This window comes from Ovis aries, chromosome 4 (assembly GCF_016772045.2).
Source record: "Ovis aries strain OAR_USU_Benz2616 breed Rambouillet chromosome 4, ARS-UI_Ramb_v3.0, whole genome shotgun sequence".
Taxonomy (NCBI): domain Eukaryota; kingdom Metazoa; phylum Chordata; class Mammalia; order Artiodactyla; family Bovidae; genus Ovis; species Ovis aries.
This window is the reverse complement of record NC_056057.1, coordinates 100,958,633-100,973,732: the sequence shown is the minus strand read 5'-3', so window position 1 is coordinate 100,973,732 and position 15,100 is coordinate 100,958,633. Positions and strand designations below refer to the sequence as shown.

General features: G+C 46.9%; 1 protein-coding gene and 1 non-coding gene across 3 annotated transcripts in view; both read left to right on the top strand.

The window, feature by feature from the left end:
• The window catches only part of SLC13A4 (solute carrier family 13 member 4), a 43,098-nt gene that overhangs the window by 5,781 nt on the left and 22,217 nt on the right, over positions 1–15,100 (top strand). For both annotated transcript variants that reach the window (XM_042248883.2, XM_027968846.3), the window contains exons 2-3: positions 917–1,045; positions 14,652–14,788. In XM_042248883.2, the coding sequence (XP_042104817.1) occupies positions 917–1,045; positions 14,652–14,788 (266 nt within the window). The remainder of the gene's footprint in view (positions 1–916; positions 1,046–14,651; positions 14,789–15,100) is intronic.
• On the top strand, positions 14,964–15,035 carry TRNAW-CCA (transfer RNA tryptophan (anticodon CCA)). Its single transcript has one exon. It is a non-coding gene; the product is annotated as a tRNA-Trp (tRNA).

Genomic DNA, 15,100 nt, shown 5'->3' with positions numbered 1-15,100 from the left:
CCCGGAACATCCCATGGACACAGGAGCCTGGTGTGCTACTGAGCACACACACACATTTTTGGTTGTCACAACTGGGGAGGTGCTGCTGACATCTAGTGGGCGGAGGCCAAGGGTGCTGCTAAATGGTTTACAAGGCACAGGACAGTTCCCAGCCCCACCCTCACCCCCCAGCCAGGAGTGATCCAGCTTCAAATGGCCCAGTTTGAGAATTCACATGTGAACCAGTTACACAAATCGATCTCTGCCTTCAGCCACCCCCAAGAACTTCTAGCATCTGGTCAGCTTGACACCAAAATATTCCGTATGAACTCCTTTATGATATACGACATACCTTTATGATATACGATCTTGGATCTGGACACTGCAGTTAATTTCTGTCCCTATCCTGCTCAGTTTCAGGGACCAATAGAGCCGTGATAGCATGACTGTCCAGGGGCCTCCCTGTCGCAAACCCATGCAAACCACGTGCCAGACATCAATCTCCCCAAGGAGCAGCCATACCTTCACCCACCATAATATGATGGCACTTGCCCACCAAACTGCTTCCCTGGAGGCTCATTGGTAAAGAATCCACCTAACAGTGCAGGAGATGTGGGTTCGGTCCCTGAGTCGGAAAGATCCTCTGGAGGAAAAAATAGCAACCCACTCCAGTATTCTTGCCTGGGAAATCTCATGGACAGAGGGGGCTGGCGGGCTACAGTCCATGGGGTCACAAAGAATCGGACATGACTTAGTGACTAAACAACAACAATCCAGCAAACTCCTCTGGCCAAGTCCAGCTTTGCACCCACCCCCACCCAGGACTGTGTGCCAGCGCCCGTGTTGACGTCTGTGTGACCGCTGCCTCTGCCCCGGCCCTCCTTTGGATTCTCGGTGGCAATGCTGTCTCTAACCACCCACTTTCCTCCCCTTCCAGGAGGCCTCATGTGCTTATGTGTTGATCGTGACCGCCGTGTACTGGGTGTCCGAGGCAGTGCCTCTTGGAGCTGCAGCCCTGGTGCCTGCCTTCCTCTACCCGTTCTTCGGAGTCCTGCGATCCAGCGAGGTTAGACCACTGGTGGCCCCTGCCTGGTCCCTGCCGGGCCAGTGAGAGTGGGCTGGAGGTGAAGGGAGATTCACAGAGCGTTGAGGAGGGGCTTCTTTCACCCTCTGGACCAACCCATTAGCACTAAGCCTTTGCACCTGCTCTTCTGGATCCCTTTCCTTCAACCCATGACCTGCATCTCCCTTGAACTGCCACTTTCAGGAAGCCTTTTGGATCCAAATGCTCCTTCAACCTGAAAACCTTTAGGAACCATGTGATTGGCACATTCAACCAGATTGCTCCCTATTCCTTTCTCTGTCTTTCAATTGTCCCTTTAGACTCTAAACACTCAAAAGAGGAGTCAGGTCTCGGGTCTTTGGAATCTCATGATAAAGTTGAGCCTCTGTGGAGCAGGGGCTCAATAAATGCTTGCCGACAGAGAAACTTACCATGTTTCCCTGAGGCCTGACAATGTCTTCATTCAGTTCCTCTAAAAAACATGTCCCCCTCTTCTTCCCCAACTCAGGATTACTGCATATTCTTTCCTTGACTGCTGTCTACCTAGACTCTGCCCTCTGTTCACTCTCTCTGGCATCCTGACAGAAATTGTCAACAGGAAGCCCAGAGTGGTGCCAGATTTGAAGGCAAACAGTTAAGCCTCCCACAAATAGGAAAGAAGAATATCACAGCCAGACACCAAGAGCAAGATGAAGAACGGTCCTCATTCATTAACACCTGGTTCCATTTGGACTATCTCGTTATAGCACCTGGTCCCTGCTTAGGGTTTCTGAAGATTGAATGTAGAGGTTAGTTAAGGACAGAGGCTCAGAAGAAAAGAGGAAAGGGACCTATTGTTTGAATGCCTGCTAAGACTCAGGCACAATCTCAGAAGTACTGTATTAGTTAATACTCCCAAGAGCTCTACCAGACAGACATTTAATATTTCCATTCTACAGAATGAGGAAAGATGTTCAGAGTTAAGATCACATAGTAGGAAACAGCAGAATTGGATTCAAACTCATACCTATTAGATTTCAGTCTATGTACTTGCTTACTGTACAGTCAGAAAAATACCCCATTAAGTACTACATAGCTTCATGATGAGTTACTACTAAGAACTGTATAACTCTTCACTTGTGTGATATGAGGAAGGAATAATGAACCTGGGTCCATAGGATGCCTTAACCATGAATAACAACTTTTTGTGAAAGTCCAAAGATAAAATTAGGCTCCCTCTAACTGCAGTTAGTCACATCCTGTAGGAGACCTGGGTTCAATCTCTGGGTCAGGAAGATCCCCTGGAGAAGGGAATGGCAACCCACTCCAGTATCCTTGCCTACAAAATTCCATGGACAGAGGAGCCTGGTGGGCTACAGTACATGGGGTCGTGAAGAGTCAGACAGAACAGAGCAACTAATTGCTGTACCTGACTACAAACTAACATGTCCTTCTACGGGATGGACTCGACTGGCCAGTTTTTATTTGGCTCTTTTTGGTTTGCAACATTTTGGTTTAGGGATGGTTAGTACGTTAGTTTGTTGGTTGGTTGGCATTTAGTAGTTGTAACAGCTTCAGACTCTCCAAAAAGGGTACGATCCCCCAAACGCTCAGCAGTGCTTTGATTCCTGAAATGGGTCTAACGCCAGTATCCTGGGACCCACATAAAACTCGCCTGGGACCTGAAGCACTAGCCAGTCTCTCCAATTGCCCCCCTTCCTTTGTGGAAAGAGAGGAGGTAGTTCAGGTCTATATGCATGCCTAAAAGAACAAGCGTCAATATTACTTTTCTTAAGAGAAAAGTATGAACTTGTCTGGCAGGTTTCTCTTCAAAATTGTGACAGCAAAAGCCAATGAATCAAAAAAAAAAAAAAAAAGCCAGTGTGTCGGAAGGTGAAAGTAGAGAGCAGAGAAAAAAAGTTACAGAAAGAATTGAAACTTAAGTAACATTTTAAAAGTGAGCTAGCTATTCATTTAAAAACTAATATCTTTGTATTTCACTACAGGCAGCCCAAAAGCCAACAGCATGCTGCAACCTTAAAGCAGATGATGTCTCTATTTCTCCAAGGGCTTCCTGCAGCAGGATCCTACAGACTGGTGGGCCAATCAGCCCCTCCACAAACTAGGGATGTTGCTAGGCAACAATTCATCCTAGGGTCTGCCCACCGCACTGGTAGGAAGGCTCAACCCATAAGGAGTCTAGGGAGGCAGTTGTTTTCAAAGGCAATGGCACTTTGTAAGGAGAAAAAGGAGACTGTCTGGGGAGAGATTAGGTGTTGTTATTGCTGGAGCTAGAGATGGAAAACACTGGAAGAGCCAGGGAGCCAGTTTTATCATTTGAGGTGAAAAATTCTACCCCATTGGCCTGATAAAGTGGCTTTGGTTGGTGATGATATTTAACAGCTGGGCTCCAGGGTGCAGTTTAGACCAAATATAATCTGTTTAGCTAGCCTTTTAAACTCAGATTAAAGGAAATGCCAATTGGGTACAGGACATGGGTGATAACCCTGTGTGAGCCTGTTGACTTTGCAGACAGAGAACATATCTATTCCTCAGCCGTTGACTTATCTCCTATACCAGCACGTGCTTTAGCTTTCTGGGAAAAATGAGATGGGGGTCTACAGGAACCCCCCTCTTCAGATACAGCATCCATTTCTCACTCCCTAAACCCACCTGTGCTTTCCCAGCCCCTTGCCAGGACTCAGGCCACCCTTCCACCTCAGAAAGTTCTCTCCAATCCTTTAAGCTTTTAAAATCCTAGGCAGTTACCCTGTTGGATGAAGCCTTTCCAAAACCTTTCCAACACTAAATGCGTTGGTCCCTTCCTTTGGGACCGTCCTGATATCTTTGTCCTTTGATTTTTTTAGTTGGAGTATAATTGCCTTACAACGTTGAGTTAGTTTCTGCTGTACAACAACAGCAATGGATACAAATAACAACATATATGTGTATATACATATATCTCCTCCCCCTTGAACCTCCCTCCCACCCCTCCAGGTCGTCACAGGGCAGCGCGCTGAGTTCCCTGTGGTTTGCAGTAGCTTCCCACTGGCTATCTCCTGTACACATGGCAGTGTATATACGTTAATGCTATGCTCTCTTCCCTCACTGTGCCCAAATGTCCATTCTCTACATGTGTCTCTACTCCTGCCCTGCAAATGGGTTCATCTGTGCAAATGGGTTCGTCTGTCCCTTAAATGGTAAAGGAGAGCATCAGATTAAAACCTTGCCGTAGACGTATCGTCTCTCCACCCAGCTGCGCACCTTCTATGTCCTGTCTCCACCCAGCTTCAGCCCTTCTAGGATTTACGATGTCTTTTTCATCCGGTCCACTCTCACGCCAGCCTCTGTTAATGTTTCTCCACTGCAGTGTTCCTGATGGTGTGTGTCAGCAGTGTACTCTCCATGTGAAGGAAGGCGAGTGACTAGGATCAGTGTGACCCTGAATCTGTGGCTTCTGTCTCTTGGGTTATTCAGTCAACATTCAGAAAAATTTTTTTTCTGAGTGCTATACTTGCTGTGTGCACTGTGGGATGTTACAGATACCTTGCAGGTGATAAAAAATGAAAGCGAAATATATTTTTGCCTTCTTGAATCTCATAGCTAATGCTTTGGGTTTCCCACTGGGGCTGGATGTGTGTGCATATAAGTGGCTAAATTTTACAGTGATGGATTGTCAGTCTGCAGGTTAAGAGGTCACTGTGCAAAGCTTAGATTGTCCTCTCTCAGCTGAACTCAGGTGCTGAAAAGAGACAGAAATGGCTCCTGACCTTGAGAAGTTTCTATTCTAGTCTAGTAGAGAGAAAGTATAAACCACATGGAGTAACACAGAAGACTCTATGCAGTATGACACTATTATTGGCATTGCAGAGGATTTACACAATTTCCCATGAGAGAATGTTCTAGATAAGTGAAATTTACCCTTGATTATCAAGTGCCCAAAATGTATACTGACTGCTTTTTGATTGAAGTCTTTCCATAAAGCTTTACAATTTCCCAGTCTTTTAAACAGAAGTTGCTGAACATAAATTAACTTTTTCTTTGGAGCCTTCAGTATTTCCAGGGATAAAAATTTCTCAATCAGAGGAGCCCATGTGGGCTGGATAATAGCACGGTTGAGTAGCTTGAGTACTGGTTGAATAGCTGCACTTAAAGGATCTTTCATAACATGTTGGCATCGTGCTGGAGAGAGAACACAAATGAAAATATGAAAGGCATATTACTGGGATTGCAGATGACGCAAAGCTGGATGGACCAGCTAATGTACAGTGACAGAATCAATGCTGCCAGGAAGAGGCAATGGACTGGGACTGGCAAAATGAAGTTTAATAAGGATGAGTGTCAGCAGTTTGTGTGAAAAAGAACCTGGCTTTCAGCTGAGTACAGCCTCGGTGTAAGCTTTCCATCCAAGGTGGCTGCCAAAGTGCAGAGGTCCTTTACATGCACTGTTCCTCTTAATGGGCTTCCCTGGCGGCACAGTCGGTAAAGAATCCGCTTGCAGTACAGGAGACCCTGGTTTGATCCCTGGGTCAGGAAAAACCATGGAGGAGGGAAATGGCAACCCACTTCAGTATTCCTGCCTGGAAAATCCTGTGGTCAGAGGAGCCTATCTCTTAATCCTCTATAAGTGACTGTTATGTTCACTGTCCAGGGCAGTAAATTCTGGATAAGTTACTCATTCAGAGGTGGGTACCCGAGATGTCTAAAATCTAGCTGAGTCACATGAGAAAGGAAGAGAGGCCTCGAGAAGGGCATGATTCCTGGCTTGTGCAGCCCAACACACCAAGCTCAGAGGGGCCAAACCAGAACCAGAGGCAAAGCAGCATAAGGGAGATTCCCCTCTTTGAGAGGGGAGACTCTGAAGTGGGGACCCCATGGGGTCCTGTTGTTCCTGTCCCCAGAGGCAAAAGCTGGCTGACTGAATCAGGGACATTAGAGGTAGACACCATTCCCTGGGGGAGGGCCTGGGCTCTAAGGGCCCTCTGACTTTAGGATTCTCTCAAGCTTGTAAGCACCCAGCCACTGCTCCCCTTTGCTGGTGCCCAGAGCTCAGTTCTGTATTTCAGATTTGTTTTTTGGCATGTTTTTGCTTGCTTTGCTTGCATTGTGACTCTCGTTACTATCATCATATCTGCCTTGAAAGTCCTCTAAGCCCTTCTAATGTATTACTGTAGCCGAGAACAGTACCTGTGTCAATCAAGTGAGCTGAGAGTCACTGTTTATAGGAGAATGGCATAGAGATGGGGGCCCAGGGGTGCTCTGGGGAACTAAATGGCATAGTTTGAATACTGAGGCTTGGAAAGAGTCTCAGGAGTGCCCAGGGTCAGAAACTATTTCTGGTAGTGATTACACCTGCTCTCTATCTACCCACCAAACACATGTGCACACGCGTGTGCACGCACACACACACACACAGACACACACACACACACACACACACACACACACACACGCCCTCTGCTGTCTCAGTGGCCTACACTGCAGGCCTCTAGCAACTCCCATTTAGATTCTAGCTCCTGCCAGGGCCAGAGAAGAGGCAAGGCAGCTCCAGCTGTAAAAACAAAACAGCCTCTACAGCCAAGTAATGCTAGAGTCTGATATCCTGAAATCTGCTTCCCTATTGGCTTCTGATCTTTCTGACCCACCAATTCCTGACCGGTGCCCAGACCCTGACTGTTTGTTTAAATCTGGGGGCATTTCATATGCCACTCTCTACTCTGCCTTTCTGGCCTCTGCTTACTATAAAGGCTGACACCCCGCCCCCTTGACCTCCCATCCTATTCCCTCCCCCTCAACATATACAAGCCTGTGAGGATAAACTGAGCATCTGTTTATCAGATGCCCATCACCCACAGCCGTTCAGACACAGCCCAGAGCTGAGCCCATGCCCAGACCACAAGGGGGGCCCAAAACCCAGGAACCTACAGATCTTGCAGCCCTTTGAGGCCAAGCCAGTGTTTCCACAGCAACAGCAGAAACTAGGGGCACCTGGTAAGTCAGCACTTCTAAGCTCTGCAGGCATTGGGCTGACTTCCGGCCAGGTCAGCATCCATCTGGGTCTCTCTGCTTTAGCCTTCCCTAGGGTAGGGTTTCGGAGAAGGCAATGGCACCCCACTCCAGTACTCTTGCCTGGAAAATCCCATGGGCAGAGGAGCCTGATAGGCTGCAGTCCATGGGATCGCGAAGAGTCGGACACGGCTGAGCAACTTCACTTTCACTTTTCACTTTCATGCATTGAAGAAGGAAATGGCAACCCACTCCGGTATTCTTGTCTGGAGAATCCCAGGGATGGGGGATCCAGGTAGGCTGCCGTCTATGGGGTCGCACAGAGTCGGACACAACTGAAGTGACTTAGCAGCAGCAGCAGCAGGGTAAGATTTGCAAAGCATGTTTTTTTTAAGTAACGAAACCTTTTTTTGAAACTAAATCTTAGGAGAATCAATATATGAAACTGATGGAAGAGGAAGTCCTACTCTGATTGGTCATGAGGGCTCAGAGCCCTGGCTGCCTGGGCCCACTGCAACAGCTTGTGGCCACCCCATTCCCACAGCAGCCCTTGAGGTTTCAGCGGCAGCGAGTAGTTTGCACACCTCTGTCCTCAGGGAATACAAACAGGTGGTTAGGAGGGTGTCTGAGCTTGCACAGACTTAACCAGTAGAATCAGCATTCCTGCCCCCAGGGAAGGGCAGAGAGGCAGCTACACTGGACATAGCTTCTTTGCCAGGGAGGTGGTTGGGATGATGCCGTGAAGTCTCCAGCTCTGATGGGCTTAGCTCAGTGCTGAGGGGAACCTGCCCAGGATCCCATCCTGGACTCACTGCAAATTGTTCAGATGAACCAAAAGAGCCTCAATATAGGCCCATCTCCAACGACCACCACCAATCTTCTGGGGGACTGCCACCTTCCCGATATGTGACAAGGCTCACCCCCAGCCGACCTGCAAGGAGAGCTTGGGTGTGCGCAGCCAACAGCAGGGTACTGAGCAGCTGCATTTCTGACAGTACCCGTGCAGTGCCACCCGTGCCCATGTCAGGACACAGTCAGATCCACACATCTGGCCAGGTTCTGGCTGTCACCACCATGAGCAGGGACAGTGGCAACATGGTAGGGTCAGGGTCCAAGGTGGGAGCAAGGAAGATCTGAGTTTGAATCCAGTGTTGTCACTACCTAGTCTTGAGCAAATTGTGTGTTGGCTGAAATGAAAGTTGCAAGTTAAGTTTTATTTGGGTACCTTACTGAGGACTATGGCCTGGGAGACAGCCTGGGTTACTGAGGAACTGCTCCAAAGAGCTGAGGCAGGAGCCAGGAAATATATGAATTTATTTTTCTGGGAAAAAAAAGAAACATGTAGTCAAACATCAGAAGACTACTGCTAATCAGAACAGACATCTCCAGTTAATGATTTTAGTGCTTTTCTATTTACGAGAAGATATAAGAATCTGGAGCCATTGAAATGATTCCTTAGATACCCATCTTAACTATTTAGGGCCAATACCCAAAGTACAGAGGCTTCCTGTTTTTCTCCATCCTGCATTCCCCTCAGGGTGCATGACTGCAGGAGCTAAGGGCTTGATCCTTATAGAACTGGAATGGGCAACATTCTTTTCTTTCCCTGTAACCTCTCTAAACTGAAACCATTTTACTCACCTGGAAAATCAGAACAATAGAAGTACCTGCCTCATGGGGAGTTGTGAGGATGTTAAAAGCTTTCTGAGTGAGAAAGTGTGCATCAGAGTGCCCAGCTCATCTTCACGAATGATCGGTTGGTCCATCTCTGTCTTTCTTCCTGACGATGCCCTTGATGATGTTCTTAGTGAGAAAAGCACCGAACCAAGATCAACATCCAGATTTCTGTTCTCCTCAGACTACTATGATTAAAGCCACAACTGCCCTCTTCCTATTAAAGAACAACAGCAACAGCTTTCTAAAAACAATTAAAACCTGACATATCTAGAGAGCAATAAATAATCCCAATCCAAAGAGAGTGATGTTTTTAAAAGCTCATCACTAAGAGATCTCACCTGCAATTCACTAACAATGAACTAGTTCATTAGTAGACTGCACTGCTCACTACTTAGGTCTTTGTGCCTCTCAGTCCAGGCTGGGTTAGAAAACTCTAGAGATGTCCTCACCCTTCACTTAAGAAAGTTTGGAAGAATCTTTTTCTTTGAAATCCACCTTGCTCCTTCTTATTTCATTTCTTCCTCTACATGGTCATGCTGGCATACCTGATTCCTGACCCTGAATCTCATCTTGAAGCATTTCATCTTTTCACTTCATTTAACAATAATAATGGGCCTTTTCTGAGGACTTCCTATAGGCCAGGCCTTTCCTGCATCATTTTACTTAAGGCACACATATGATGGTTTCAAAGTGTTGGGTATTACTACACAGAGTGATGAGGGTATCTGGGTTCAGTGTTTGGTCCCAGACCATCTGTGGGTGCAGGCATTTGAACCCAGGTCATCTTAACTCCAGAACCTGAGCTTACTATCCTCTGCTCCACCTTTTCAAAGCTGTCTCTTTGAGCCCATCTCTTCTTAAGCACTGTCCGGAAATACCTCTGCTCTCCAAGCCCAGGGTTTTGGCACACCAAGAAAAACCACAGAGCAGAAAAGCAGTAAGGCAGTAACACTGCCAACATAAATGTCACAGAATCCACGTACTCTAGCCATAGGAGGAGCTCTCATCTTAGAATCTAATTTTTCTTTGCACATAGTTCTGACGATTTCTGTTATCTAGTTTCCCAACTCACAGAATATTAGTCTTGGAAATTAGATAGTGCGGAAAGGAAGGCTCATGGCAAATGTGAGGATGCAACACATTTTAGAAAATGATTAATCCTTAAGAATCCTGGAACTCCCAGAGGGGTTCTGAATAACCAAGATTTTATTGTAAAAGAAAAATCAGCGGGCTAGAAAACTAACAGACGCCACCACCAGACAGGGTTTTATTTACTGTGCCTCAGCCTTCTCTGTGTGCCAGTGTCCACAGACCTGGACTGTGGGACCACTGAGTAACAGGAGAACCACCAGGAACCCCAGCTGTCAAGGTGGCGGGCCAGGCTAGCTGGTTTGCACGTGTCATTTCATCTTCACAACAGCTTTACCAAAGACTGGGAGTCATAGAGTCCCCATTTATTTTTTTAGATGAGAGAAATGAAGCCCAGAGAGGTTGAATAACTTGCCCAGGGTCACACAGCCAAGTCCTGGCTGACTTGAGAGCCCTCGCTCTTCCCCACTTGATGCACTATCTCATAATCACAGACCACACCCAGGCTAAATCACCAAGCACGTGGCATCACTCACAGTGGGGAGGGGGACATCTGAACAGACCTGAGCCCACCGAACACCACGTGAGAAAACAGCACAGTTGTTTTCTAAACAACTAACAACTATCCCGCTAAAGCTGAGCCTGGGGCTGCCATTGGACCAGGCCCAGGTATTTGGGGCCGGCGTCAGGACTGTGATTGTGAATAAAGATAAGGAATATGGGCTGGCCCATGCTGTCTGGGGGACCAAGAATTTCCCCTGGGGTTGAATTAGATGAGTGGTTTTCAGCTGGCTGCCATGAAAGGCATGTCGCATGGTAGCTTTAGATTCAGAGGGACCTGGATTGATATCTCGACTCCACCCCTCACATCGGGGACCCTAGAACCTCTTCCCTAACCTCTTTGGGTAACATTCCTGGTATGCAGAAGGCACTCTACACGGGTTGATTCCTTTCTCCTCCCTTTTGAGAGGAACCCAGAGAAAGTAGCCCCACCGATTGTGCAGGCTCTGAGCCTCCTGAAAGGCCATCACAAACTGGAGTTCTATTAGGATTTGTGCCAAAGAGGCAGAAAACCGAAAGGCTGTCTGTCAGTCGGTCCTCTCGGAAAGTAACCCTGGGAGCACTGAGTCTTTAGAAGCTTCACAGAGGGCCATGAGTCATGGGGCCAGTGGGGGACCATCGCCCAGGTCTAGCGGTGCCTCAGACCTGCTGCAGGTCTCCCTCCTTGATCAACAGAGGAAAGGGAAACACTGATTCCACCATCAAGCTGCCTCTCAGCTGCCTGGGACCATGAGCGGGCCCTGAGGAAGGTCCAGTTCAGCACCCCCGGCCTTCGCAGCAGTGCTTCCACCTCCCGCGAGGGGGCAGCACCTCCACCCACCGTCAGGGTCCAAGCACTCCCTGCCCCTCCCAGAGGGCACTCTCCTCCCGAGTCACAAGCTCAGCAGAGCTTCTCCCTCCTCCAGGAGAATTAGTGACAGTGTCCACAAGGGCTGGGTTAACCAGAAGCACAGGGCTTTTCTTCCAGCAAATGGTCAGAGAGGAAAGATGGTCCTTCTGCAGCACAGAACTCATCAGTCAGACACAAGGAAATCTCCGTGGGGGAACAAGAGAGAAGAGGGAAATGGAGCAGGCTGCCTTCTGGAGCAGCTCTTATCTTACCAAAATGCTCCTAGCAGGGTTAAAAAAATCAAATAATATTGAAAAAGATCATAATAAAAAAAATAGCTGTCTCTTCCACGGACCTCCCCCAACCCAGAGCCAAAAACTTAACTTTCCTAATTGCTTCTTCTGGTATTAAGTGCCACAGTCCTATATGACTTTCCTATTTTAATTGTAGCTTCCCAGGTGGCGCTAATGGTAAAGAACCTGCCTGCCAAAGCAGGAGACATAAAAGAGGTGGGTTCGATCCCTGGGTTGGGAAGATCCCCTGGAGGAAGGCATAGCAACCCATTGCAGTATTCTTGCCTGAAGAATCCCATGGACAGAGGAACCTGGTGGGCTACAGTCCACAGGATCACAAAGAGTTGGACACGACTGAAGCGACTTAACACACACATATTAATTGTTACCACTTTTAGACATTATCAGTTGTCTTCTGATTATAGTCAATGAGGATTTTGTATTCTCACATCACCCAATTCTCCTCCATCTCTCAGTACAGGCATATAATTCAATAATCAAATTTCAACACTATGGTTATGTAAATTCCATCTACTTCAAACATCACAGAATTGACTATATCTGCATTTCCTTCCCTGTTCAGTTTTGATTTTTCTTGCAGTCAGAAGTGTTATTGTTTTCTCACTTTAAGAGGGTTTCTAAGTTAGGAGTTAAGCTTTTCTATATCTTTTCCTTTCAGTTTATATCATGGTCCCATTGTTGGGAACAACTCTCTTGTATGTGACTCAGTATTTACTGAGTGTCTGCTTTTGCAATTTATCCTATTAGGTGTTAAGAGATATAGAAACATGTTCTTTGGCCTTTTGCAGCCTAGAATTCAGTTAAGAGAATTAACTGACTGCTGCTGCTAAGTCACTTCAGTCGTGTCCGACTCTGTGTGACCCCATAGACAGCAGCCCACCAGGCTCCCCCGTCCCTAGGATTCTCCAGGCAAGAACACTGGAGTGGGTTGCCATTTCCTGCTCCAATGCATGAAAATGAAAAGTGAAAGTGAAGTCGCTCAGTCGTGTCCGACTCTTAGCGACCCCATGGACTGCAGCCTACCAGGCTTCTCCGTCCATGGGATTTTCCAGGCAAGAGTACTGGAGTGGGGTGACAGTGCCTTCTCCAAAGAGACAAGCGAGGTACACATAAAAAGATAAACAGTGCAAGCATGAAGCAACAATTTGAGCATTGCCCTGTGTGCTCTGTGATGCGTGTGGAGTTAATAGGACCCACAAGGAATGTTCTGGAGCCAGAGGCTAGAGGCACACAGAAGGTTTTCTGGGGGACACCAGGCCTGAACTGGCTTTGAAGTCTCATCAAAGCAGAGATAAGAAGAGAATATTCCAAGGGAGGGGATCAATGAAGAGATGGTCCTGGACCCCAAACATAGGAAACATCTTTGAACAGGACTCAGTCTCAATTTTCTCATTATTAAAATGCAAGGAGAAGCTGCAACTGGTACTATGGTTGTTTGAGAGAAAACCCCTAATCTTAGGAAATAAACACTGAAATACTTAGGGCCAAAAATGTATGTAACCTTCAAATGGTTCAGAAACAAACAAAAATGGATACAGTGTAGGACATTCCTTGCACTATTATCATTTTGGGACCCTTTGGAACTTTGTAGTTATTTGGCAAGTTATAAAGACACCTTCAAGAACTCTATCTTAAGGAAATAATCACATTCATATAAGCTTAATGATTTAAGCAGAAAATTATTCTTTGTTCCATTGTAGCAAAGAAAGAAAAGAAATCAATTTAAATATTCAACAAAAGGAAAATGGCTAAGTAAATTCTATAGTACTTCATGCTGCCAGGAGCATGGATTTTTCCAGTAAACTTAAGTCTCAAAAGAAAATGATCAAAGTACAATGTCAAATGAAAAAACGGAGGATAAAAGCCAGCACATACTATATAAATCCAATTATGTATCTATATAGACATTAAAAATTGAAGAAAATATACCACAGTATTAACAGTAGTAAGATTGAGGGTAATTTTATATTTAAGTTTTCTATATTTTAAAGTTTTCCATAGTGAACAGGTGTTTTTCTAATAAGAAAATGAATATAGTTTTATAAAAAGCTAAAGAAAATAAGATTAGTGCACAGACCCAGGGTTATTTTCATAATTTTTAAGGACATAACTCAGTTGGTAAAGAATCTGCCTGCATTGCAGGAGACCCCGGGTTGATTCCTGGGTCAGGAAGATGTGCTGGAGAAGGGATAGGCTACCCACTCCAGTATTCTTGGGCTTCCCTTGTGGATCAGCTGGCAAAGAATCAACCTGCAATGAGGGAGACCTGGGTTCAATCCCTGGGTTGGGAAGATCCCCTGGAGAAGGGATAGGCTGTATTCTAGCCCGGAGAATTCCATGGACTGTATAGTCCACATGGTCGTAAAGAGTCGGACACGACTGAGTGACTTTCACTTCACTCACAGGATAGAATTGTTAATGTTTATTTTTTGAAATCGTATTCATAATGGGTGTTTTTTATATCTCTTAAAAAATGGAGAAGACTATTTACCCTATAGAGTTATTGGCAGGATTGAATGAAATAATCTTTGTAATGTGCTAAGCCAACTCACTGGAAAAGCCCCTGATGCTGGGAGAGATTGAAGGCAAAAGAAGAAGAGGGGAGCAGAGGATGAGCTGGTTAGACAGCATCACTGACTCACTGGACATGAACTTGAGCAAATTCCAGGAGATAGCGAAGGACAGGGAGGCCTGGCGTGCTGTGGTCCATGGGGTCACAAAGAGTTGGACACGACTTGGCAACTTAACAGCAAAGCAGCACAGACCCGCCCAAGGAAGAACATATATATGTAATGTTGTTGTTGTTTAGCTGCTAAGTCATATCTGACTCTTCTGTGACCCAGAGACTGTAGCCCACCAGGCTCCTCTGTCCATGGAATTCTTCAGGCAAGAATACTGAAGTGGGCTGTCATTTCCTCTTCCAGGGGTTCTTCCCAACTCCAGGGATCAAACCCCAGTCTCCTGCATTGGCAGGTGGATTCTTTACCACTGAGCCAGCAGGGAAGCCCACATATGTAATATACACCATAGCTAGCTGTTTTAATAAACCTCATCTCCCTGCTTCTTGCTTGCCAGCCTGTAGTTGACAGTGAGTTTAGTCGGACGGGGGCTGGGCCCCGGGTCGGGCAGGGGTGACCCACCCTGGCCTCCGCAGGTGGCGGGCGAGTACTTCAAGAACACCACGCTGCTGCTGGTGGGCGTCATCTGCGTGGCGGCGGCCGTGGAGAAGTGGAACCTGCACAAGCGCATTGCTCTGCGCATGGTCCTGATGGCTGGAGCCAAGCCGGGCATGTAAGTCACACTTAGCACACCTCCCCAGCTCCCAGCGGGCCCCCCGGACAGTCAGAGGGATGTCCACTTGAGGTTTTCTACCAAAAGGGATGGGAGGACACCAGGGCCACGAGGCTCCCTCCGGAGGGGGAGGACCATGGAATGGAGACTTTAGTGTCCTTTATTGTCACAGTCTTCCCTGGTGGCTCAGAGGTTAAAGCGTCTGCCTCCAATGCAGGAGACCCGGGTTCAACCCCTGGGTTGGGAAGATCCCCTGGAGAAGGAAATGGTAACCCACTCCAGGATTCTTGCCTGGAGAATCCCATGGACGCA